Source organism: Erpetoichthys calabaricus, chromosome 10, assembly GCF_900747795.2.
Source record: "Erpetoichthys calabaricus chromosome 10, fErpCal1.3, whole genome shotgun sequence".
NCBI classification, from domain to species: domain Eukaryota; kingdom Metazoa; phylum Chordata; class Cladistia; order Polypteriformes; family Polypteridae; genus Erpetoichthys; species Erpetoichthys calabaricus.
In genome coordinates, this window is record NC_041403.2 from 155,587,622 (window position 1) to 155,613,770 (window position 26,149).

General features: G+C 37.1%; 1 protein-coding gene across 1 annotated transcript in view; it reads right to left on the reverse strand.

Annotated features, from left to right (window-relative positions):
* Positions 1-26,149, reverse strand: part of efcab14 (EF-hand calcium binding domain 14) — a 168,761-nt gene that overhangs the window by 41,666 nt on the left and 100,946 nt on the right. The window contains exon 6 of the mRNA XM_028812148.2: positions 24,305-24,481. Coding sequence (XP_028667981.1) covers positions 24,305-24,481 — 177 coding nt within the window. The remainder of the gene's footprint in view (positions 1-24,304; positions 24,482-26,149) is intronic.

Here is a 26,149-nt window from a genome sequence, read left to right on the forward strand (position 1 = left end):
ACACCACACAGCGGAGGCGGACCCGGAAGGTGCAGACGCCTACATCGTGCATCGGAAGGCACAGTAAAGTACAAAAGGCAAAGGTGTCTACACAGCATGGTAAAAACCGACATAATACGGAAAGAGCAGGCGTCGCTGCCATATTGTGAGTGGCACTAATGCGTGGTGAAGGCGCAGGAGGAGACATAGTAAAACAAGAGCAGTCAACGCCCCGCCCCAGAGTGAAACGGGACACACTACGGAGTCCACAAAGGTTCATACATCAAACCCAAGATGGTACGGACACGCGTCTGAAACCGCGGAAGCAAAACTGTCTCGGCTCCAAAACCAAACAGCTCAACAACTAACACAGCTTCGACACCGAGCCCGCGTGGACAGATCTAATGAACGTGGATGCCTACAACGCGCGTCTCAAACTGCGTAGGCAAAGCAGACACGGATTCAACACGACACAGCTCGAGTGACCGAGATACAAACACGCGCCTGCCTGGATATAATTAATGAACACAGGCGCCTACAACGTGCGTCTGAAATGCCACAGACCAGGCAGGCACTGCTCCAAAAAGAAAGAGCTTGACTAAACGAGATACGAAGTGAAACGGGAAACACTACAGAGTCCGCAGTGCTCCACAATGCACCGCATAAGAGTTCGGAAAGAGCTTCGTAGTAACAGTGGGGAGACCCAGAGTGACACGGGCGAACGCTCCATATTAAACATATGTCATCCTCACACGTCCAAACTATACAGCATAGGTGAATCACATTACAGTGATGCATGATTAACAGTACGATAAACATCACAGTATTGCAAACAAATGAAAATTATTACTCGAAAAAGGGAAAATATATTCACCACGGACCAGGTGTCATTGAAACAAAAGCAGAATAAAGCGAGATCAGAAATGAAAGACAGAGTAGAAAGCAAAGTAAAACGTCATAAACAGGTTAAACGAGAGGGCCAAACACATGGACAGCAGGTTACAGATAATGAAGACCGGAATTCAAAAGCTTCAAAAACAAAAGCTTGACTGACCGAGATACAAACTGAAACGGGAAACACTATGGGGTCCGCAGTAGTCCACAATGCACTGCATAATAGTACGGACGGAGCTCCGTATTAACAGTGGGGGGCCCCAGAGTGACACGGGCGAACGCTCCGTATTAAACGTGCGTCATCCTCACATGTGGCTGCCCAGTGGGCACGGGTTCAAAACGCCGGGGGTAGGCGAGCGAAGCGAGCAGGGGGCGGAGCCCCCTTGTAGTCCAGAATTATTAGAAGAGTATTGACTTTACATATAAGGAAGTAAAGTAAATGTATGGGCAGATATTATTATTATTATTATTATAAGCATGCAAAAAGGACTTCCTCTATTTAAAAAAATTACCATATACAAAATTTAACAGGGAGCACAGATATCTCTGTAATGACAAAGCAACACAAACATATGTAAACAACAGAAGAAGAAAACATCTTTTCGTAATAGATGCCAAAGTAAGGAACAATAAATTAAAGCAAATACGTGTAGATTAAACAATTTAAAAAAATATGAAGTATTAAACATTGGATTTAGAAGAAAACAGATGTAATCACAGATTATTTCTGTAACTTCTAAGGTACAGTTGCAATGAACACCAAATAATTTATGATTCAGTTAAATGCTACATGTGAAAAAAAATGTGGTAATTCCTAAGGGAGTGTTGTGTTAACCCACCTGATAAAAGGCAAACTGAGAATTATCAAATGGTGCAGAAATATGAATTGCTCCTTGCAAATTTAAAGCTCCAAAAAGGCAGTGGTTTTCAAGGATCAAGAAGAGAGCTAGCAGTACCAATGAACTACATACCATGAGTGATCACTTTACAAAAGAAAGCAGGGCATGATGAATTAGCACTCCAGAGCTGTCTGCAATTTCCAAAAGAAAAACTAAATGGCTTTGAAAGAAGAATAAGAGCCTATAAACCATGGTTGACAACAATAGCTAGCAAGGCCCCAAGGAATTAAATAAAACAAGGAGGACGATGTGGCTAAGAGTAAAGAAAAATAAGAAAATGATGGAGATTCTGGAAAATGTTAAGTTAATAAGAAAAAAAGGGGTTAAAAAAATCACCATTTGGTGAATTACCCCTAATCTAGCACTGAAAAAAATAAGAGAACTCCAACCGAAAATTGAAGTAAATTAATTCTGAAAAAAAAAATCCCTCGTCAAGAAATAACTTTTTAACAAAGCTACATAAGCCAATGCACTAATATGGACTGGCACCCTGCCCAGGGTTTGTTCCTGTATTGCGCCTTATGCTAGCTGGGATAGGCTCCAGCAAACCTCTGTGACCCTGTTCAGGACTAAGCGGGTTAGAAATGACTGACTGACATATGCCACAATTATTGGCATCCCTAGAAATTCTTATGAGAAAAAAAAAAAGTGTTACTGAAGCATTTTTCCCCATTTATATCAGACTTTTTAAAGAAACTTTCAACCAGCAATCCATGATTTCCTGTTTCACTGGGGTATACATATGAGGTGGCACAAAGGCCAACCTCCCTTATTCATTCATCAACATGGGAAAGATAAGAGAACACATAATTCAAATGAGAGAAAAGTATGTTAACCTTCTTAAGTCTGGGAATTGCTATAAAAAACTGCTACTTACCTGAAAATGTCATATCTACAATTAGGGTAATAACTAAAAAGTTCACATCAACTGGAACTGTTACCAATTATTTTTTTGCCCCCATGCACAGAGAAAAGGTTGATAAGAGAGATTAAAAAAAGAATCCTCAAGGATTACTGTTGGAGACATACAGAAAAGAGTATCGTCTTGGAGTCACCAAGTGTCCAAAACTACCATCAGACAACATCTCCATGCCAACAGATTATTTGGAAGACTTAACCAGAATAAACCCTTTCATGTAATTTAAACACAAATGTTTGTTAAACACCACTAGAACTTTGATGGGAACCATGTTGTTCTATGGTCAGACAAAACAAAAATGTACCTTTTTGGCAACAAACTCTCAAGGTGGGCTTGGTGTAGAAACAAGAACAGTAATACCAAAAAGAACCTGATCCCTACTGGTGAAAGTTCTGTGATGTTGTGGGGCTGCTTTGCCTCCAAAGGCCCTGGGAACCTTGTTAGGGTACATGGCATCAGGGATTCCATGAAAATCTACAAGATTTTAAAATTATATCCGGCTACCTCTGTCAAGAAACTAAAACTGGACCATCCTTGTATCTTCCTGCAGGACAATGCTCTAAAACATATGTACAAAACACCACAAAAATGGTTAAAAGAGCACAAAATCAAGCATCTGCCATTGCCATCTCAGTCCCTGGACCTAAACCCCATTGAAATCCTGTGGGGTGCACTGAAAAGGGGAGTGCAGAAGGAGAACCGAAGATGATCTGGAGACACTCTTTAAAGAGGTATTGTCTCAGATTCCCTGCTCAATAGACTCCATCCTTAAGGAGGTTGAACAAAGTATTAAATGCAGGGGTGCCATTAATTGTGGCATTTGTGGTTGTGTTAAAAATAGTTATTTCTTGATAAGGAACGATTTCTCCTCAGAATAAATTTAATGTTGCATTTCTTTCATTTCTTCAAAGTAGGATTAAAATATTTTACCAAAAAGTGAGATTTAATAAACCCCTTCTTTTCAAACTTATCTTTACCAGAGGACCTAATAATTGTGGAGGTGACTGTGTATATGCATTGCATATACTGAATATGGAGAGACAAACAGAGAGGCAGGCACACTAAAAGAATGTACTATTTTTATATCACATAAAAAAATAAATTATATGATAATATCCAAATATAACACCTAAACTTATATGCCCAGCTTTGGGCAGCTGGAGTCAGATAATGCTGCCATACTACATTTTCAATATGGATTAGTTTCCACGACTAGCGGTAACATTCAAATCCCCAAGGAAAAAATGTAAGTCACATCTGTTCCTCTTATACTAATATTTATCAAATCAATGGAAACCAGTGTGGCCCCAAGGGGCTAAAAGAAAGAAAATTTCTGTCCAATTTACACAAAGGGAGACAAGATAACTGGCCAGATAGCTAACTAGTGATAACATAGATGGCTAACTGAAAATATGATATTCTACATGACAATCATTACAAATAAAAAATGTGCCTCTAGTCAAGTAAACCATACTAATCTCAACAAATCAACCATGTAATGATGTAAGTATATAATTTTTAAGTTTATAGAAGCATAAACCTGTAGTATTCTGCAATTGACTTGCAGTTATTTTTATTAATAAATATAGTTATTCATTAATATTCCAAACCTGGTCATTTTAATATAGGACTGCAGGGAGCCAGAGCTAACCTAGAAGCAACACAAGGCAGAAATCAAGACTGGATGGAGCACTAGACCAATTCCTGGCTAATTTACAATTATGCTAGTTATTTCCCTGCAACATGCCATATAACACTTCTCATAGTGTTAATCATAAAATCTGTGTACTTTGTTCCTGCTCGTAATCTACACGTAAAATATTAAACCTATAAAAATAATAAGTTAGTAACTTAAAGCATTTAATTTAATAATTAAAAACATTGATTCCTTTTGCATCTTACAGAAATTAACGTTGATCTATTTGCAGAAACTAACATTGTAACTGATTTGTTTGTGTATGTGTGTGTTTTTGCCATATAGTCTACATGTTCTACTTTAAATATCATTTAACGTAATTTCTGTGATGTTTAACAAAAATTATCATTCATTTTCCTTCTCAAAAGACTATGAGGCCAATGATGGATTTTAGAGAGGAAAAGCAAAGGCACATGTAAGCTTCAGCCCTACTTGCTTTGCTTTTAAAAATTATTTAACTAAAATGTTATATTTTACAAGTCTTTTACGATTAGCAGAGTATAATAAAGATAGTTCATAATAGGGAATTAAGGGAAAATAAGAGACCTTTAATTTATTGTAATAGGAGGGGCAAGCAGGGCAAAGCTGAGATTTAGAGAGCACCCACTGTTGTATAAAAGGCACCCTCATAGACAGAAGCCTAATTTAATGGTTGGTCAAAGGGGTTCTCCATTAGGGCAGCTGGCTGAGAAGGATGTTCTATTATCCCAGGAACCTTAGTTTGACTTCTACGACCACCATCTCAGGGAGGTAAAGCAGCTGAAAGGAAGCATTTCAGCAGAGACAATTTCATATTTAATATGATGCTCAGTAAAGTGTTGAGATGTACAGTGCAGATAATAATATGCAATTACAGTTAACATACTTTTATGGGTATAGTATTTAGATTGCTCTACCATGGTTGCAGTAGGGCACCATATATGAAATTGGCTTAACATGATTTTGAGACTGAGTAGAATGTATTGCTGAAACAAGAAGAACTTCTTATAGACCTTCTTATACTATCTTCTATCTGTGAATTCAAATCAAAAGGAACAAAAGACTCCAGTAATAAAAATTAATATATAAATTTAAACACAGAATAAACTAAATTTACAAAAACACTTTAAACCTTTGGAAGTGCTACTTTTTTCATTTGCTGGATTAGTGCACACATATCTGTGTATAGTAAGTGTATCCTTTAAGGGCATTAAAAAGCAACCCTAAGTTACTGGTCAGAAAGAGAAATGACAGTAATTAATAATCAATTTATTTATTTTTAATTTTATTGAAATCACACAACATTCCATACAAACAGATAAATATTACAAAAATAGGAATGAAAACAAATCAACCCCCACCCCTGAGAAAGAGAGCATGGGCAGTAGGATAAAACTTAAAGGCAGTAAAAATAAGTAAATAGATGAATTAATAAGTGAATAAAGATAAATGGAGAAGAAAAAGAAACGGGGAGAGAATCTGCTTCCTCAGTGCTTTAAAAGCTTATTCTAAAATATTATTGATTAGATCCTGCCAGGACCTGAAAAAGTTCTGCACAGATCCTCTAAGTGAGAATTTGATTTTTTCCAGTTTCAAATAATATAAAACATCAGTTACCCACTGACTTAGAATTGGAGAGTTAGGATTCTTTCAGTTTAGCAACATAAGTCTACGTGCCAATAGTGTAGTAAAAGCAATCACAGTTTGTTAGTCTTTCTCCACTTTAAGCCCATCTGGGTGTACACCAAACACAGCCGTTAGCGGATTAGGAGGGATTGTGACACCAAGGCTGTCTGAAAGGCATTTAAAAATTTTGGTCCAGAATGATGTTAATTTGGTGCAGGCCCAGTGAGGCTGGAACTTGATTGCAGCATTCACAGGTTGGATCTTGCTCTGGAAACATTTTGGACAATTTTAAAAGTGACAGATGTGTTCGATATATAATTTTTAGTTGAATAATTGTATGCTTTGATGCATATGAAGCTCAAGTGAATTTTCTGGATTGCTACCTTCCACTCCGTTTCTGATATGTTGAATGAGAGATCCTTTTCCCACTGTCCTCTTGGATCTTTGAAAGGGAGGGGCTGTAAAATGGTTTTATATATTGCAGAAATGCTGTCTAAGTCCTCAAAACTGGGCAATATTTTTTCCAGCACAGAGGGAGATGGGAGATGAGGAAAATTGGGCAGGTTGTGTTTAACAAAGTTTCTAATTTGAAGGTAGGGAAAGAAATGTGTTAAATTTGGAGTGTAATTGTTCGTAGGATGCAAAGACGTCGTCTATAACCAATTTAGAAGCCTGTTAACTTCACAGTACCTGCTTTAGCAGAGGCTGGAGTCTACCTCATTAACAACAGGAACAAAACATACACTAATTCTGGACTTAATACTAGTCCAGCATAATATACACTCAAATGCTGTAAATACCAGTAACACTACGGCACCTACAGTATTCAAACCAATACCGTTCATTTGACTTAAGTGAGAGAGTAAATTTAAAATGAAGTTTTGATTGTGCTGAAACAGAAGCCTGAGCAAACCAGCTAGGCACAAGAGTAATTACAAGTTTCATTGTGATTATCCCATGTGGAACACACCTAGGATAATGAGCTTCAAATGGCCCATTATGTGGAGAGGTTGATTTTACAAGCAGGTTCTGTGAAAGCTAAAAATAATTTAAACAGAAGTCCGTGAATCAGATTAGATGAAGACTGATTAGAAATTTCAATTTGGAAATACTACCTTAACAGTGCAGACGATTCAATAGGTGTTATCCACACACACAATGACTGATGTCAATATTCTATGGTGTCTATTTAAATTCATACAGAATACTTCAAGTTCTGACAAAGATTGAGTTTGATTTACTATACATGTAATTGGGCATGAAGACACGCTCTCTTGTTGTCCACTGGGACTGCAGGCATGGGAGATGAAATGTGTCAGCAACTTCTTTTTTCTCTGTTTTCTCAATTGATACTGAAAATTTTTAACAGCAAACACCCACACACTGCGTTCCAGATAATGAAATTGTACATCTTCATATCTTCCAGTTTCATTTATCCATATGCTAGCCATTTTGCTATCAATCAATCTTAAATTTATACAGTGCCATTAACAGCATAAACCACCATAGACAGCATATTCTGAGGAAGAAGCAAGATTAGAAAGCATTACTGAATATACAAAATAAAATCAAAAAAGCAAACACATAAAGGTACTAAGAGATTAGGGGATGAGCTAAGAAATACACCTGATAAATTGTAACTATCAAAAGCAACTTCAGAAATTAAACAAACATGATTATTCATGAAAAGGTTTGGGACATATCCCAAAAGCAACACAAAAGAATCTAAGAACATTTATATATACACTGCCTGGCCAAAAAAAAAATCAACACCAAAAAAAAAAGGTCACACACTCTAATATTTCGTTGGACCGCCTTTAGCTTTGATTACGGCATGCATTCGCTGTGGCATAGTTTCAATAAGCTTCTGCAATGTCACAAGATTTAGTTCCATCCAGTGTTGAATTAATTTTTCACCAAGATCTTGCATTGATGATGGTAGAGTCTGACCGCTGCGCAAAGCCTTCTCCAGCACATCCCAAAGATTCTCAACTCTGGAACAGGGTAAATCTGGACTCATCAGACCACATGACCTTCTTCCATTGCTCCAGAGTCCAGCTCCCTAGCAAATTGAAGCCTTTTTTCCCGGTTTGCCTCACTGATTAGTGGTTTTCTTACAGCTACACAGCTGTTCAGTCCCAATCCCTTGAGTTCCCTTCGCATTGTGCGTGTGGAAATGCTCTTACTTTCACTATTAAACATAGACCTGAGTTCTACTGTTGTTTTTCTTCGATTTGATTTCACCAAACGTTTAAGTGATCACTGATCACGATCATTCAGGATTTTTTTCCAGCCACATTTCTTCCTTGAAGACGATGGGTCCCCCACTATCCTTCCAGTTTTTAATAATGTGTTGGACAGTTCTTAACCCAATTTTAGTAGTTTCTGCAATCTCCTTAGATGTTTTCTCTGCTTGATGCATGCCAATGATTTGACCCTTCTCAAAAAGACTAACATCTTTTCCACGCCATGAGATGCGTCTTTCGACATGGTTGTTTAAGAAATGAGAAGTAACTCATTGCACCAGTTGGGGTTAAATAACTTGTTGCCAGCTGAAAGATAATCGCCCATGCAGTAATTATCCAATAGGAGGCTCGTACCTATTTGCTTAGTTAAATCCAGGTGGCGACTTTTTTTTTTTGGCCAGGCAGTGTATATATATATATATATATATATATATATATATATATATAAAAACACCTTGTGATCTTTCATATTGTTGGTTGATTTGTTGTTACATTTAATTTAATTGCTTTATTGATTGTTAACTTAGGACTGTAAATTTATTATTACTTTGCTCTGTAATCTTTCATATTGTTGGTTGATTTGTTGCTTTATCAATTGTTAATCTATGATTGAAAATGTATTAGTTATTGCATCTTTTCACTTGGGGCAATCAACTTTTGTTATCTGTCCTACTATACTTGCTGAACCAACAGGCCCGGGCCTAATGTTACTTGTTTATGTTTTTTGGGTAAAAGCATCTGCCAAGCAAATAAATGTAAGCATGTTAAGAACAACTGCTAAATGGGGATATCAATACACAGCAGAGCATACACAAATTCACAATAAGAATGTCCAAGTCTGACTAATTTGTATTTCAATCTTTATATACAATACGCTAGTGTGGCTGTTCGTTTGTCTGTTCAGGATCTTAAATCACCTGTAGCTTGCAAACCGTTTGACCCACTGACCTAAAATTTGGTGTACATATACTACATGATGTCTACTATCCACTTTCAGGGTGATGATTGACTTCCAAGGTTATTCCTCTTTTTAATTTTATTGTAGAATCATCATCATGGAGAGCATGCGTACGGGCGCCGTTCTCATCCCTACCACCTTCGCCGTCACTTCCCCTACCTTTTCATACCTTAAATCATTCTTGAGGTAGATTGAAGACTTAAGTGCCAGCTTAAGTGAAAAAGTAAGAAAAACGTACTAAGTAATTGCAACACAAACACTGACTTCATCGGTTTTAACGCGAAAAGATGCCGACGAAAGAAGAGAAGAAGTGGGCCACTAGGGTGGAGAAAGAAGAGCTGCTCAGGAAGCAGCAAGCGCGTCAACCTCTGAGCAAACGAATACTAAACGTACAGAAAAAGAGGAGGAAAACTAGGAATGCTCAAGTCAAGTGTATTCGTGCAGTGTGCCATTACTGGTATGTAATATTCAGATTAAGTGAATACTTCTAAAGTATGTTTAGGGAATATTGACAACTTGCAAGCTTTGTAAGTATCTATTTCCTCATGAAGGGGATACTCACTAATAGCAGTCTACTAACCAATTTACAGGATTCATCACACACCCACTACCACTAGATGAAGAATTTTTCCACTAAGAGAGGAAAATGCTGAACTCGCATGAGAAAACAATGTCTTCTGATTCTGCTCTATTTCACTGGTTGTAATGGCAATGAATGGATGTTTTGTTTAGGAAAGTTTACAAAGAGTGCTTAAATGAATGTTTAACCTATCCATCCATCACTGGGTACCTTACTTTGGGTTTCACTTATGACAGAAAAGTACCTAAGCAACAGGTCTCTATAGTATTTATACTACTTTTATATCATGTTGTCATGCATTCTTTAATTATGACTATATTATTAAAACTGCACCATTTGTTAAAAACTGCATAGAATACTTTACCATACATATTTTTATGCCTTTCTGAGGATCATTGGGCAACATGCAGCTGTGTCAGCTGGTGGAGCCAGTGGATGAAACTTAGTCTGCTGTCAGTGGCTAAGGGTGAGGGTCTTGTCTGTGGCGTTTGTTCACACCATACAGCTGGTAGAGTGCATTTACATAGGCGGCACAATAACCCAAGTCCGAGACATAGAATATTTTGAATGCACAGCTGCATAGCAAATGTGGAATTTTTTTATTCAAATCTGAAAGTATTTTCCCTTTAATCTTTTTGATTTTACAGGCATCTATCTATTTTCTAATACTTATCCAATTCAGGGAAAAAGGGAGCTGGCATCGATCTATCCTGAATGAACTGGGGTCAAGGTGGTATTCAACCACAAGCTGAGAACCAATGTTTATATTGTATGCTTCTTACGTGTCATGATTCAGCCATTAACGGCTTCATTGTCAATGCCCCTAGAGCTTTTAATGCTTAAATGCATTACTGCAGAGCCACAGCTGCAAGTGCATTTGGTAGGAAATCCAAAATGAAATGTGTACTGCATTTCCCAATTGCCACATCCAGTAAAAATAGTGTTTAGAGCTTTAATTCTGTACTACCCTCCTCACAGAAACACTTCAGCCAATTCCCACTACGAATTAATGAAACATCACTGGCCACATCATCACTCTCCCAAACAAATAGAATTAGACCAGTCTGTGTAGAACATTATTTTTTAGCCACTAACAAAAATCTAAATTGCCTTACTGTTTAATTATCCTAATAAACAGTTGCTTCATGAAGTCAGATTTGATCAAAACTGCCCATTGACAGACAAGATACAAGCTTAAGCATTTCTGCTTAATAATGCGGAAGTGATGAATCTGTGCTTAGGCATGAATGAATATTGCAATTATGTTTGTGGTGTGTCTTTTAAATGCCTTAGCTTATTTGTGTCTTTGTCATTCCCTTTTTTATTGTCCACAAGAAGCATAGTTTTATGTCATCAAATTGAAGGATAAACCCTACATCTTGTAGTGAACACTTATGAATAAAAGAAAAGCAACCTATGGCGGCTCTCTAGCCAAGAAATGAGTTTTATCTTTGCACTCTTTTCCCAAAAGCTGTAAGCATCTAGTAAACTGTGCACAGAATTATTACAATAAACGGTAGAATAGGTGGTACTGTGGTTCCTGATGTTACCTTTTAGTACCAGGGACATAAATAGTCACATTACAAATATAATGTAAAATGTTTCTCCATAGCAGAATATGTTAATTAGCTGTTCATGACTGTGACCTGCAAATATTACAATTTTAATTTATCACCTTCCCCTTTTAGCTGTGTGACAAGAATACAGCTAAGAAAAAAAACAGTGGCAATGCCATGACTCTTGTATTCACATCACCTAAATTCTTACATTGAAATCAAGAACATTTCCAAAATGGAATCAGATATTTAAAAGATGCCCTTCTCAAAATGTATACATGCTTCCTGTTCTTGTATACAGGTTTCCAATGCAGGTCCTGCTTTTTTACACTGTACAGAACATTCTTGTAAATGAATTCCTGGTAAACCAGCAGCCATACCATCTGCACTTCAGAAAAGGTAATCCAGTTGATACTAAACATGTTTGTGCAAGGCCAATACATGGATAAGAGACCACCTAGGAAAGCCTGGGTTGCTTCTGGAACAGGTGTTAGTGAGGCCATCATGGGAACACGGCAGTAATGGGGACACTGTGCTGTAAAAATTGGCACCATCCCTCAGCTGAGATGTAAAACCGAGGTCCTTACTCTCTGTGGTCATAAAAAATTCCTGGTCATCTTTTATTAAGAGTACGATGTTTCCCAATTTTCAGGCTAAGTTACTCACCATAACCTGGTCATTCTAGCCCCTTCCTTAATCATTCCCTGTACCATATTGGCTAATCATCTCTCGTACCTCTTCATCACCTAATAGCTAATGTGTAGTGAACATTCTGCTGCAAAAATGGCTACTATCACTTCATCCAGGTGAAAATTACACCTCTTCCCTGGTTGAAGAGGTTCCCCACTGTCTATGTAAAGTGCTTTAGGTGGGTTAGAAAAAAAACTATATAAATGTAACTAATTCTGAATAATGGGACTGAATGTTTTGAGTGGTAAGTAAACTATCCCCTCCCTAGCTTAGCCTGTACCAGCAGGTTTGGGAGTGTGGTTGGGTCAAAAGCACCCAAAAATAGTTGTGATTTCCTTTAAAATTCCCCCAACACCATTCTTTAATGATAATAATGTGCATATACATGTCAATGAGAGTGAACATATTACTACTAGAAACAAATACTAATTTGTTCAAACGAAGCATCATTGAAACATTACTTCTTCACACCCCAATGTAAAGAAACTCTTATAAGACACACTTCACATAACGGGACAAAAATATAAGAAAGTAGTAGCACTACCATATTGGAGTGTTTGAGCCTAGGTTTGATTTTTGGCTAAATGGGTATATGAAATTCACCACATGTTCAAGTATGTATCTTTTAGTAACTCTGCTTTAGTCTAAAAAAATACCAGTTGGGCAAAACAGCATGAGTGTTGTCGCATTCTAAGTTTATAATGGAACTAGCACAATGAAATTCCGATTCAGTAAAAACAGCACAAAGGGGGTATAATAGTAAGTCCGTCTGTTCTGACCATGTCATGCATTTAGGAACTTTTGTTCACTGGATATATTAGCCATTACATCCCTTTTTATTTGTGCTTCTTTTTGCCTTCATTCATCTGACATTCCATCCCTTTTGTGGATACTGAACAACACTGCACCCAGGCACAGATGCCAGATTTTTATATATTTAGTGATGGACTGGGGCCTCATTCCTAACTGGATGTCTTGTCTTGTGTGTTCTTCTGCCAGAGATTGACCCTACTATTCACAACTGTGTGGTGAAAACTGTAGCTTCAGAACCAGATGCACAAAAACTGAAATCCTGACAAATCGCACACTGATATTTTAAAGGTGGTTTAAAGTTTGATCCAAGTGGTTGTAATGTAATGATGGCTATCACATAGTAGTTGACCAACTATAAAAACAAAATTAGCAAAAGGGGAAACAATAAAGAGAACTTAATCTTCATTAAAAGTAACAATGTAAAATTGTTTTATTAATGCAGGTTTCCAAGTGCTCACTTCCAGGCCTTGCACTCAATCATCTAATATTTTTCATAAGCTAACATAAAATAAAACCATGACACTAATAGAAGTGACTCTTATAATGTGTAAAAACTGACTGGATATCACACTGTAGTATTTTATCCAGGACACAGCTGAATATCTAAAAAAAAAGGAAAGCAGATCGATACCAGGAATGCACTAAGCACCAGATATTAGGCCCGTCAAAATGATTTTCAGTCACCGAAGAGGAAAACTGTTGAATGGGTGCTAAATCTGAAAAGGTCACCAAAGAATCCCTATGTGTGCCCCTTCCTTCTTGTGAAAAAGAAGACAGCAGTATGATGCCCCCATTTCAACGGTGGCACAGAATCCCAGAGTGAAATGAATCGGTATGGAGAAGATTGTTTTTTTTAATTATTTGTCAGGCTTACTCAGTCCAGCAAACAATCACTTTATGGTTATTGTAGCTATTAGACAGCCCTAAAAATCTGTATTCGAATTAGGCATTGCGTGTTCTTTCCATGTAAAAAACTGACTTGCTGCTGATTTAATTTAGGCAGTTCATAACCAATATTATTTTCTGGGTAGAAGGTGGTTATGAGACTCTCAGTTTTCTTAACATTTAAATCTATATTGTGGTATTTTGTCAGTGGGTGTCACATTGTTCTGATGCCTACAGAGACAGTCCAGGCACCATTGTCTGAATAATTTAATTATTAAGTCTATTAACTCAAATAGTTCAATATTAGTGAAAAATAATAAACCCTGTGTGTGAAATAGACAATAATCCAAAATGTTTTTAAATTAATAGATTATATATTCATACGAACAATTACAAATATTTAATCACAAAATAAAGAGGCACCACTTTCAAGACTTCAGTTCATATCAAAGGTCACGAAGGTGCAGCACATCCACTGTGTGTAGTCATAATCAGAGGCAAATGTTTGCAGAAGGCAGCAAAATTCACATTGGAGCTTTGCCTCACAAACATGTTTTGGACAACGTCAGTCCTTCATCAGGGCTCTAAGAGGATTCAGAATCATTTTATTCTCATGCTAGCGATGTGTGAACTTGCATGTCTGTTAGTCATCAGCAAGACAGGGATGGACATTATTACTTAAGTAAGTTAATGTTATTGTCAGAGAAGTCTGTAAATGTAGAGGAAAATTCCTGAATGGCTCCACCAGAATATTCATGCCAAAACACCAGTTTTCTAGACAAAACACCTTCATACACACCCATGCAAAGCCAATCTTGAGTCACCAGATTTATTAATCAATCCACTTTGAAATCCTTGAACTCCACATGATTCCCACCTTGTTTTATGTGAGATTTTCCCCAAGTACTTTGGTTTTCCTCTTAAATACTAAAGATTTGCTAGGCAAGTTAAATGGCGACCCTAAATCACTCTGGTATTGTTGACTGTGAGTGTGTGTTTGTGACTTTACATCATTCAGATTTGGTTCCTGCAATGCAACTGATGTTAGTGGAACATTATCTCCTGCACTCTTAAAGTAGGTCAAGAAATTATGCTAATGAATGGATGGCTCTGTGTGCTGCAGTTTATTCCAAACAATTTGTAGAGCAATCAATGGACAATTCAATCATTTCCAAGGCTGATTGACTGCTGGCTACCAGAAGCAAATGATATTTTTAAGGTACAATGTTTATATTATATTATATTATATTATATTATATTATATTATATTATATTATATTGTTTTGAAATAACTCCTAGGTAAGTTTGTGGCAAAATGAAATGTGTTCATAGTACATAAGACAATTTCTATTTTTACAAAACAAACAAACAAACAAAATGAAGCATTCCCTAATATAATGTTGGGTATGTATTTGTTTATTTTTTGCGGCTTAATTCTATAATTACATTAACATTGTATTACTTAAGTCATATTTTGTATGAACAGCAATATGTTTTTCATTCAGTTCCTTGTTTGACAAATATCTCGATACAAGAATTGTAAGAGAAGATGTCTGAACATGTGCTCTTGACAATTAGCATATTGTGTATGAGGCTACGTAAAGCCACATACTCTTGATTGTCTTTGTGATTAATGGTTTTGTTCAGTGTGACAGTGATTTGTGCTTTATCTTTTTAGTGAGAAATCCACACAAAAACCCTCTGAGTACAACTTTTACCTTCAGTATAGTTTGTTGACCTGAAGTGGGAGATATCAACTAAAATAAAAAAAAAAAAAAAAAATATATATATATATATATATATATATATATATATATATATAGTCATGGACGAGCGCATGGGGAGCAGCTTAAGGACCCGATGCGCATCGCAACAAGTCGTACCTGGGGACAACGGTGGCATACTAACCTCTCTCTTCTTATTTAAGTAGAAAGAACGAAGCACCACCGCCATAATATCGCCCGAACGACTAAAAGAGCTACAGCACTTCCGGTCCCCTTCTGCCCTCTGGTCCCCGTTTGATGACGTCAACCTCCCATCCATCACCACGCTTTTCCCAGGATTTCACTGTTTAATTTCTGATCCGACCCTATAAGTTGTCCGTCTACCCATTCTTATGCGTCTGATGATTTTGTGAAAATTACTGACCTTTATTTTGTTGCAGTATATGGGGCTAAACACCCCCAACCTTTATGCTTGTCATTTGTCTTATTACAATATATACATACTGGTATATATCAGATTCTGTATGACAGGTTACAGGCACAATATTATAGAGAAGTGATAGCACTAAGAAAGCAAAAATGTAGTGACTAAAACAATATTCATAGCTTAGTAATAATAAGGTCATAATATTAATAATAATAAAAAATTCCACTGGGGCAGAAGCAGAATGTGAATGCTCGACAGATGATGGGGCAATTTGGGATTCAGCCTGATGCTGGCTTGAAGCAGCAAGGCTCACCACTGTGGCACCACATGTTCATTTCTCAATAAAAGAGTAAAAACAGTCTCAACTACAAAGTTTCAAGCAACTTTGAATGAAGGCTGTGCAACTTTGGCAAATGTAAATTATTATCACAGTACAAATCCCAAGATTGCAGGAAGTAGAATAAAAAAGCATAAAGAAATCTATGTTATTATTTTCACTCTTGCAGTAATAAGCCCATATGCATGATTTGTGTTATGCTCTTCTGTTGTATTATGAATTCACTGAACACTCCACGCAACAATTGCGTGCACAGTTATGGAAATAAAAGCTTTCAAAGAATACAGAGAAAATAGAAGAAGCTTAAAGTGGCAGCTTTAGAATCTCATTGTAAAACATTAATAAGAAAGAAAGAAAGAAAGAAAGAAAGAAAGAAAGAAAGAAAGAAAGAAAGAAAGAAAGAAAGAAACTGATGTAAATTAATTGTGACAGCAGCAATCGATTTTTTAGAGCATTTAAAAAGTTCTGCATATCAGAAGCTATTTTCAGGATTCTATAACACATTGAGTGGAATATATAACATCAGGAAAAATTAAACAACTTGTATATAAATTAATTTTAATCTATAAATAATTAGCATTTTCCAACAAAAGGACTAAAAACACTATTTCTATTTAGCATTCCTGTCAACATTTGGGTCACATGAAAATGCACTGCATGCTTCTGCCTAAGTGGAGTCAAGCTCATATCTGTGCTGCTACATCTTTCTAATTACATTTTGCGGCATGCACCACACCTTAAGAATGTACTGGCAACTACAGGCTCCAGCAATCCAATGCCATCAAATGCAGGAACTATACTGCTGATTGTGTAGCTCTGGCCTGGGGGTTTCTATGGGATATTGCATGTCTCTGCACTTTATTGATGGTGGCCTGGTTGAGAAGTAGCCCTTCTCAATAAATCTACTAATAACAAAGAGGCCTTGTCTACTGAACCATCCATCACCATTATATGTGCACACTGTAAGAGAAAGTGCAGACATTTATGTCCCCCCCCCCCCCCCATACCTATAGACATTTATATATAATTATACTTTGCTTTACTTCTTAATTGGTTGAACATTTGTACATATATCAAGCAACATTTTTCATTTGAGGAAGAACTTCCATAACTCTTTTTTTCTATTTTGATATGTAAAAGTTGTGAAGGATGGCTGGCCAAATATTCCAGTCCACACCCCCAGGCCGCCAGGTGGAGCCCTCCCAGCAGCAAGGAAGGTCCCCAAATTCCAGCAGGGCATTATGGACATTGTAGTTTTTATAAACAACCCTGCTGGATACCATGGGGACCACCAGGAGCCGCTGTAGGGAGGCTTACAGAGTGTAATGTGCCCTGTAACCCGGAAGTGCGTCATAATCACATGACCGGAAGGAACAACGTGCTTCCGGGTTGAAGAAAAGGACATTTAATCTGACCCGGAAGTGATGAGGACTTATGGATTGTTGGGCTGGAACCACTTCCGGGTCAGGAGATATAAAAGGACTGTGGGAAAGCCCAGACACTGAGCTGAGCTGGGAGGTAGGGTGGCTAAGTGTCTGGGAGAGGAGGATTGAGAATTTTGTTATAGTTGGAGTTTGTATGAGTACTGTGGAGTGGAGGGTGCTTAGTGCACATTGTTATAATAAAAATAACAAGTATTACACTTTTACCTGGTGTTTGGCATGGTACCTGAGGGTTCAAGAGGTCGATAATAACCTCAACTGCTACGAAGTGCAATTTCCCTGTGTAGCCACTTAAAAAAAGTAACCCCTAGTTAAGCATTCTACAAAACATTCTGTAACAATGAAATTAAAGTCCTACAAATGTTAGTCCTTGTAAGTAACAAAGTAAAATGAGGCAACTTGAAGTGTAATTTAGGTAAAGCAGGCAATTCTCAAAAGGGGCAGAAGAAACTCCACCTTCTTCCCTCAGTTCAAAGACATGCAGTAAGTTTTTTTAAGTGGTAACTCTAAACGGGGCATGTGTAAGTGAGTAAGCAGATGGAGATGCTTGCACGATATGTCACATAATACAAGGGCCACTTGAATAGGATCTTTCTTCCATTGGAACAAGAAGGTGTATTTTCAGATCAGTGAAAGAATGTAACAGCTCACAAAGTGATCACTTTAAAGATAACATTTTGATAGAAGGATTATGCAATGACCTGGAATGCTTTCAGTTATTGTGTTTAAACAAAACTCCAATTACACGTAATAAAAGAATTCATGTGCTTCTCTTATAAAAAGTGTACAAGTAATTCAAAGACACATTAACTGATATGCGTTCTAGCTGAATTCACTAAGGAGTATGTTTACAAAATGGCCAAAGCAATCAGTGGAAACAGACTTTACAATTTAGCGAGTGGAAATGCCCAAGGCAACTAATAAAAGTCATCAATTGAATGTGTCTGAATTTGTCACAAATGTAGGGGTATCAAAAGGAAGCAGATATTAAAACAGACACTCCCATTTTTGCACTAACAAATAATATTTTCCCCATGCTAATTCAAAGAGTTTAATTCTGCAATTAAAATCTTTAAAATAAATTCAAATTTTTAAAAGATGCATTAAACTAGAAGTGAAACTTTCCTCACAATGAATAAAGAACAAGAGACATAAAAATAAATTCTTGCTCTCTATTGCAGATAAAATTGGGCTCTACACAATTGGTGGTAAATAATGTCACTACTACTCCAAGTACTCCATCACTAAAAGAGTCACATTAAAACGCAGTCTCTGTAGGTCTCAATGTGAGCATCATTTGCAGCTGTAAAAACATTCAAGCTTGACACCTTTTCCTTGCAGGTATGGTAAATCATGCCCAGCGTGTTTGCTGATACAATGCCAGTGATTTTCCTCTCTAAATATTTCAAGTCACAATTTTATTTTTTTCTAAGTACAGATAATGCTCTTTACGTATCCCAAAATGAAAGATTATTATATGATTAAATAGTGACTACTTCCAGTTTATCAATTTGGAAATATGGTATTTGGAACACTGCTTCTCTGTTTTCAAGATAACACAATTAAGTTTAATTGTCTCTTTTTTACTTTCTCCTACACAAAGTATAAGGAAAATATTGTAATCGTCCAAAAATTCGATGTCGTTATTTTGATGAATCTCGATGTTTTTTTAGGCCTCCCTGACTTTCTTGTATATGAAGTACAGGAAAAGTATTGGAATCCTCCAAAAATTCATTTCGAGAGTTTCATGAATCTCAATGTTTTAGGCCTCCCTGAGTCCGAAAATACCATTTTCGGAATTGTGTCTGTGTGTCTGTATGTAAACATGATAACTTGAGTACGCTTTCACTTAAGTCTGCCAAATTTTGCATACAAGTATCTATATATATAATTCACTAAGCCGCCGCCAGAGCAAGCAAAACACCCATGAAAGCACACAAGCAAGCAAGACACCCATGAAAGCACGCAGGAAGGGGCGTGGATTCACTAAACTAAGCCGTCACCAGAGCAAGCAGGACACCCATGGCGCACGCAGGAAGGAGCCACGCCCACCAACTCTAAGACCATTGGATACGACAACAAATCGCAGAGCCACGCCCACCAACTTGGACGCGATGACTCGGAAAAAAACGCTGTCATTTATGTTTATCTGTGCTAGAGTACACATGCACCTCTGAGCCACTTTGACTTTTCGGTATAATTCACTAAGCCGCCGACAAGTAAGACACCCATGGCGCACGCAGGAAGGGGCGTGGATTCACTAAGCCACCGACAAGTAAGACACCCATGGCGCACGCAGGAAGGAGCCACAGCCGCAAACTCGAACTGCTCATCAAACACATACTCACTCGCTTTGGTCTGTGCTGCGGTCCAAATCCAGCTGTGAGCCACGTTGACTGTTCATTTGCCCTCCATGGCTACCGCTTCAAATGTATTTCATGGAAACAACACTTCTTTCAATGTTATAGAAATTCCTGCATCAGGTAACTTTTTGTTTCTATCAGTCGGGTTTTTCTGGAAAAATGTCATTGACGAAATCGTTGCTCACAAACTTCGCAACATTGCTGACTTTCAGCAACACTTCCACGCCCCTCGCTATGCTGTGAGCGCGGTGATTATTTATTTAAAAATGGCCTTTTGAAGGGGAGCTGTGGACCCGCTATACCACATGAACACCTGTGACATTGCCTTCACATTGTTTTTCTTTTATTTATGATCCCGTCAAGCAGATCAGACACCCAGGCAAACAACACTGAATAATCAATAGCTGCAACTACATTGCCCGCCCCAACTCCTCACCTGAGTCGGTTTCGTCTGTGTTCAGCAGTGTTTCCCAATCTCGGTCCTGGTGAACCCCTGTGGCTGCAGGGTTTTGTTCCAACCAGATTCCTAATCATTAATACCAGTGAAACTCATCCGGGATAAATCGGTTTTTCAAACACAGCCGTGTAGCAGATTAGCTGGATGTAATAATACGAGATGAATGTACACCCGAGCGCTGAGTGAAAAGCCAATGTATATTGAGTGTAGAAAACATGATTAGCAAGTCTTTGATAGGCTGCAACAAAATGATGAAAGAATGGGCGCATTTTTTTCACACAAGCTGTGTGTGTGGGTGGGTGGGTGGTAGTTAGTTAATTAGTTACTCAAAGGATTTCAACATTTAATATGCACAAGCGGTAACACTGCAAAAGCAGCCCAAACCAGAAAGGACGGCTGGCAAAAAGTGGCCGACAAATTAAACGCGTGTGCATTGTACTTACTGAAAGCAGCGTTACAGATTTTGCAAATGTTCATTTTTTTTCCCTCTGCTTAAAAAACATTAAAAAGCGGCGTGATTATGCAGCGTATAAAACAGTTTGTTTGTCGCGGATAATTTGCCTTTTACTTTTACACAAAGACAATTTCCTGTTAGATTGGCCTTTGCGATGACAATTAATAAGGCACAGGGCCAAACTTTCAAAAAGATATGCATGTATCAGCCAAAACCAGTTTTCAGTCACGGACAGTTGTATGTTGCTCTCTCCAGAGTTCCATCTTTTCATTCACTTACTGTTCTATCCTCAACACCACCCCTTTTAGACAAATGTGTCTTTCTGGAACTGTTCAGCCATCAATAAATAATTATGCGGCGTATGCCTGCAGGAACACGTGCAGTGAGCGAGAGACACACACACACATACAGGCGCGCACAAGAGAGAGAGAGAGCGCTGGACGCATAAGAATAATAATAATACATTACATTCATATACCGGTGTTTTCAGTATTCAAAGCACTATCCACACAGGGAGGAACCGGGAAGCGAACCCAAAATCTTCCAGAGTCTCCTTACTGCAAAGCAGCAACACTACCACTGCGCTACAAGGCAGTTAAAGAATGCACTGGGCTCGATTTTGTTTTCACTTCTGTTTACAGCGATCGGGTCGTTGCGTGCATTATTGCAATGTTACTTTTCTTGGTGCCTTATTACATTATGCCTTATTACATTACGGATGTTTCATATGTTCATTTTTATCCCTGTGCGTAAAAGACATTAAAAACGTGTTTCTCAACTGTGACTCCGGAACAACTCAGTATGCAAGCTATATTAAGCGTCAACAACGAAGACTCGCTACACCTTAATGAACATGTGCTGAAACTTATCCCTACCGACAAAGTAACTTTCACCAGCATGGCCTCTATCGTCACGGACGATCCCGCTTTCACTCATGGACAATTGTATGTTGCTCTCTCCAGAGGTCCATCTTTTCATTCACTCACAGTGGTATCCATAAAACCCAACCCATTTGGACAACTGTGTCGTTCAGGAAGTGTTCACCCATCAATACATAATTATGCGGCGTATGCTACGTCACGGGTTGGCTAGTTAGGTACAAAACGTAATTTCCGTTAACCAGAAGTGCTACTTTACTTTTTATAAATGCAGCTCAACTTTACTTTTATAATGATTGTTCAATATATAATTAATTTGAACGATTTGTTGTTGATGGTTCTTTAAGTTACATAACATAAAAATATAAGCATTGTCTTGCGTTTTACTCCTCAAACATCCATCCCCATATCTGAGTATACGAGAAAGTCGAGGGGAGACCACTCCCGATTTTTTATTTTTTTTTTTTACTTAAGGTGCATATGCAGCCTACTCTAGATGTAATCTTAAGCACACAACCTCCCTACAATGCACAATGAAAACAGCTTATTTGGATATTGAAAAGTTTTGTCTGGATACTCTTTTTAATACTTTTAATACACATTCCTGAAACATTTGGCGAGGATCAGGAAAGATGGATCACACTCTGCAACTACAAATGTGCATCAACAATTACTATGGTACTACTATTATAAAGGGAAAGTAAAGATAAAATCATTTAACAAAGGTACACAGGACTAAGTGGGTTTGAAAATGACTGACTGACATAGTCTAATAGAAAAAAAAATCCTTGCTACATGTCTCACATATACCCTAATGTTAGTTTATATGGCCCCATATTGTTACTTATGTAGAAATTAAAAGTGCATCTTCATTAATTTTTTCCAGAATTCCCAAAGTTCATTATACTAGCAAACAGTGCAATTGATTTTGGGGTTTTATGTATTTTTTGAGCTTTATAATGTTTTTCTGTGGTTTTAAGTTACAGAGAGACCCAATGCATGCTTGGTTTCCAATTGACACTTGAGTGTACCAATGTGTGTGTTAGTTCTTGACTCAACTTTCACTTAAACTTTATGTACAGTACAAACTCTTCACAGTAAATGTCATCATTATTAAAATTCATAGCCAACGTCAGTGACAGGAGAGTTGTCTTTTCCTTTTGTAATGTTTGAATGTTATGACCGTTTCTTTTCTTTTCAGTTTTGCATGTCACACATGACTATCTGTTTATAAGAAAACTGTAAATGCCCCTTTGGAAATTTTCCCTTCTTCAATCTTCTAATCTAAGAATTGAATTTTTGTCTCATGCATAGTAAACTGTAGGTTTTCTGGCAAACAAAGCAACAACTGTGCTTCTGACAGTGACTTTGGCTTACGTTCTGGCTTAGTAGGAAGATAGGTTTGATTTATTGGTTTCAACCAAGCACATTATTGTCATACATTTTGTCTTTTGACCCATTATCCTCTGCCCGTATTGGTACAGTATTGTATAGTACAGTCATGACAGTACAATTTAGCTCATGCAGTATGCTCACAGAGGTCACTGTAGTATACTGTACTGAGAGGACTAAAAAACATTTATACGATTTTAAAATGTGATGCCATATATTTATATAATAATAATATAAATGAGGTTTAACTACCCAGTACCTAACTGCGATGGTAACAAATAGAACATGAAACAAAATACTATAAATGTGGAAGAAAAAAAGTAAATACTGTAAATAAACTGAACAAGTCCCATGACAGAGCTCTAACTACCAAAATTACTAATAGGTGTGCTTATTAACTGTTAATCAATCAATTCTTCTTTCTTTCTTTCTTGATTGATTTGGGTTGAAAAATGGCTTTGATCTATTACAATAATAACATTCATAACAGCAAGAAGCTACAGATGAAATACCAGATAGTATAAACACGAGGTAGAACTAATCCAAAGTGAGCAGAAAATGTATTTAAAACTTACTTTAAAAACATTTACTTTTATGAAGAAAATTTAAAAGTATAATTATGATGGTCAAAATAAAATTCACTCAAATTAGAAGAACATACATTTTCAAGTCAACAAATCCACTACTCTATTAATTTATTATATGCACAAGATGGTAAACCGCTAAATCAATAAACATTTTATTATTACCTTGGTAATCAAGACTGCACATAGAGAAATAATTGAGTTTATCTTTTCATTATCTGCTTATTCAAAATGAGGTATGAGCTAACCACACAGGAGTAAGTGCAAATCACACACTTGTTATGGAGGGAACATCAGTACAACCGAGAATACCACAGATACAGCCACACATGCACAATTAGATATGCTCTAAGTAGGAAACTGGAGTCCAAATGAAACCATGCAGTATAAATCTGAATAAAAGTGGCAATCTCCACTGGCAACACAGAAGATTGGAGTTAAGCCTGAAATTCAAGCTCATGTCAGGTTCATTCAATATTACAAAATTCTTACTGATATATATAATTTTTTTTTTTTTCCAAATTACCTTTTTGGATTCTTTGCTGAAGTTAATCTCATGAATATCGCCTTCAAGTATAATGACTCTCTGAGTCAGGTTGCTGATAGATTCATTCATATTGTGGATCTGATGACCACTTTGTGTATGGAACACCACCAAAGATGAATTCAGATCATTCACAGCTTCATGGAGATCAATGATTTCCTGTACCAGAAAACACAGACTTAATTAAATTTAGATATTTAAATCATGAGCTATTTAAGCAATATAAGTTAAAAGCTAGATGGTGTAGCCTACTGGAAAAAAAATCCAAGAGGAGTAACAAATAACATTATCTGTAATTGCAAAGTAATTATAACAATATAATATAATAACCTTTGACAGGTTTTATCACACAAAAAACACATAAGATTTTAAATGCTAATAATAACCAAAGCCATAGTTAAAGAGCACTAATTTAAACTGCATTAAAAAAGGACCACTTCATGATTCTTAAGGTAGACGGAAAGAAGAAACCTTTAAACCGTGTTTAGGGTCCAAGTTAAGGTGTGCATCTAAATGAAACTATACATTCAGAGTACAAACACATGTAATTAAAACTCAGTTATGATATAATTGACATAATGGTCTACATGTAAAATGTATTTGAATAATTCCATAGACTGTCAGTGTGACAGAAGTTAAAAATAATTTACATTACTTAAGCGACTTCTTTTAAGCTGTATGTACATGTAATGTTTAATTAGGTGGGGACACCAGTGTGAACTCCACTGATAGACAATAGTCATCAGACAGTACAGAGTTTCATAGTATATGGAATATTGCAGTAGTAAAGTTGTTTTATCTAGTGGTAAAGGGCAAAGACACAAGGTTATCTGCCCTTCTGTCACTAACAATAACTTATTGTGGAACTGTAAGCTAACTGCTTGAAATACCAGTACTAATAAAAATAAGAACTACTGTATTGTGATTTAAAGAGAGTTTTGAATTTAAAATTCTTCTAAGTACATACATAAAATAGAAGAGAATGCAGCAGCATTTTTAAGACAAAGCCAATCACTTCATGCCTTTAAAATGCATGCATAATAAGGTAGAGACAAAAAAAGTGAATCATGATTCACCCGATTTACTGGATTGATTACCTCGTAGGTTACCTATTATCTGGCCTTCTTCTAATACTATGATTATAAATTCTCGCTTCTAGATGTGATGAGTGGTTTGTGTAGTGACGTCAAAATGATGGGATGTTCCTCAGAAGAGTTATTGATGCAACTTTCTCAAAGAAATGGACTCCCAAGATGATAATTCGCATTTAGCAGATTGTAATTGCCTACCAGTTTAACCTTGCACATCAAACAAAAGCCCATGTCACATTACATGACTTCTGGTCAGAAGGGATATTAAATTTACGAATGTTATTTCTCATCTCATCACCAGACTACAGAATGACATTCCATCAGTTTCTTATTCCCAAATTATCGTAGTCTCACCCAGTATCTGATAGCCAATAACGTGCTGTCTGACAGAGCTGCTGCCCAAAGGAAGGCTCCAAAGGAACAGCGAGTTCAGTCGTAATCACGGTCCTTTTTTGCCATTTTGTCATGGTGCATAAAACACACAAAATCAGACAGATTTTATGTCTGTTTTGTATTTGTCAGGCTAAAAACACCCTCATACTTGATTCCTTGTATGTACTTTGTACACACTGGACTGCCCTAAGAGCACTAAATGATTGCCAGCTCTTACACGTACATATTCACACCCGTACGACTGAAAACAAAATCACTGTTTAATTTTGAAGGGTGAATCTCACACTGGTTGGACTGAGTCACGAAATGTGTCAGACCACATAACTGGAGGTCAGGGGGAGCG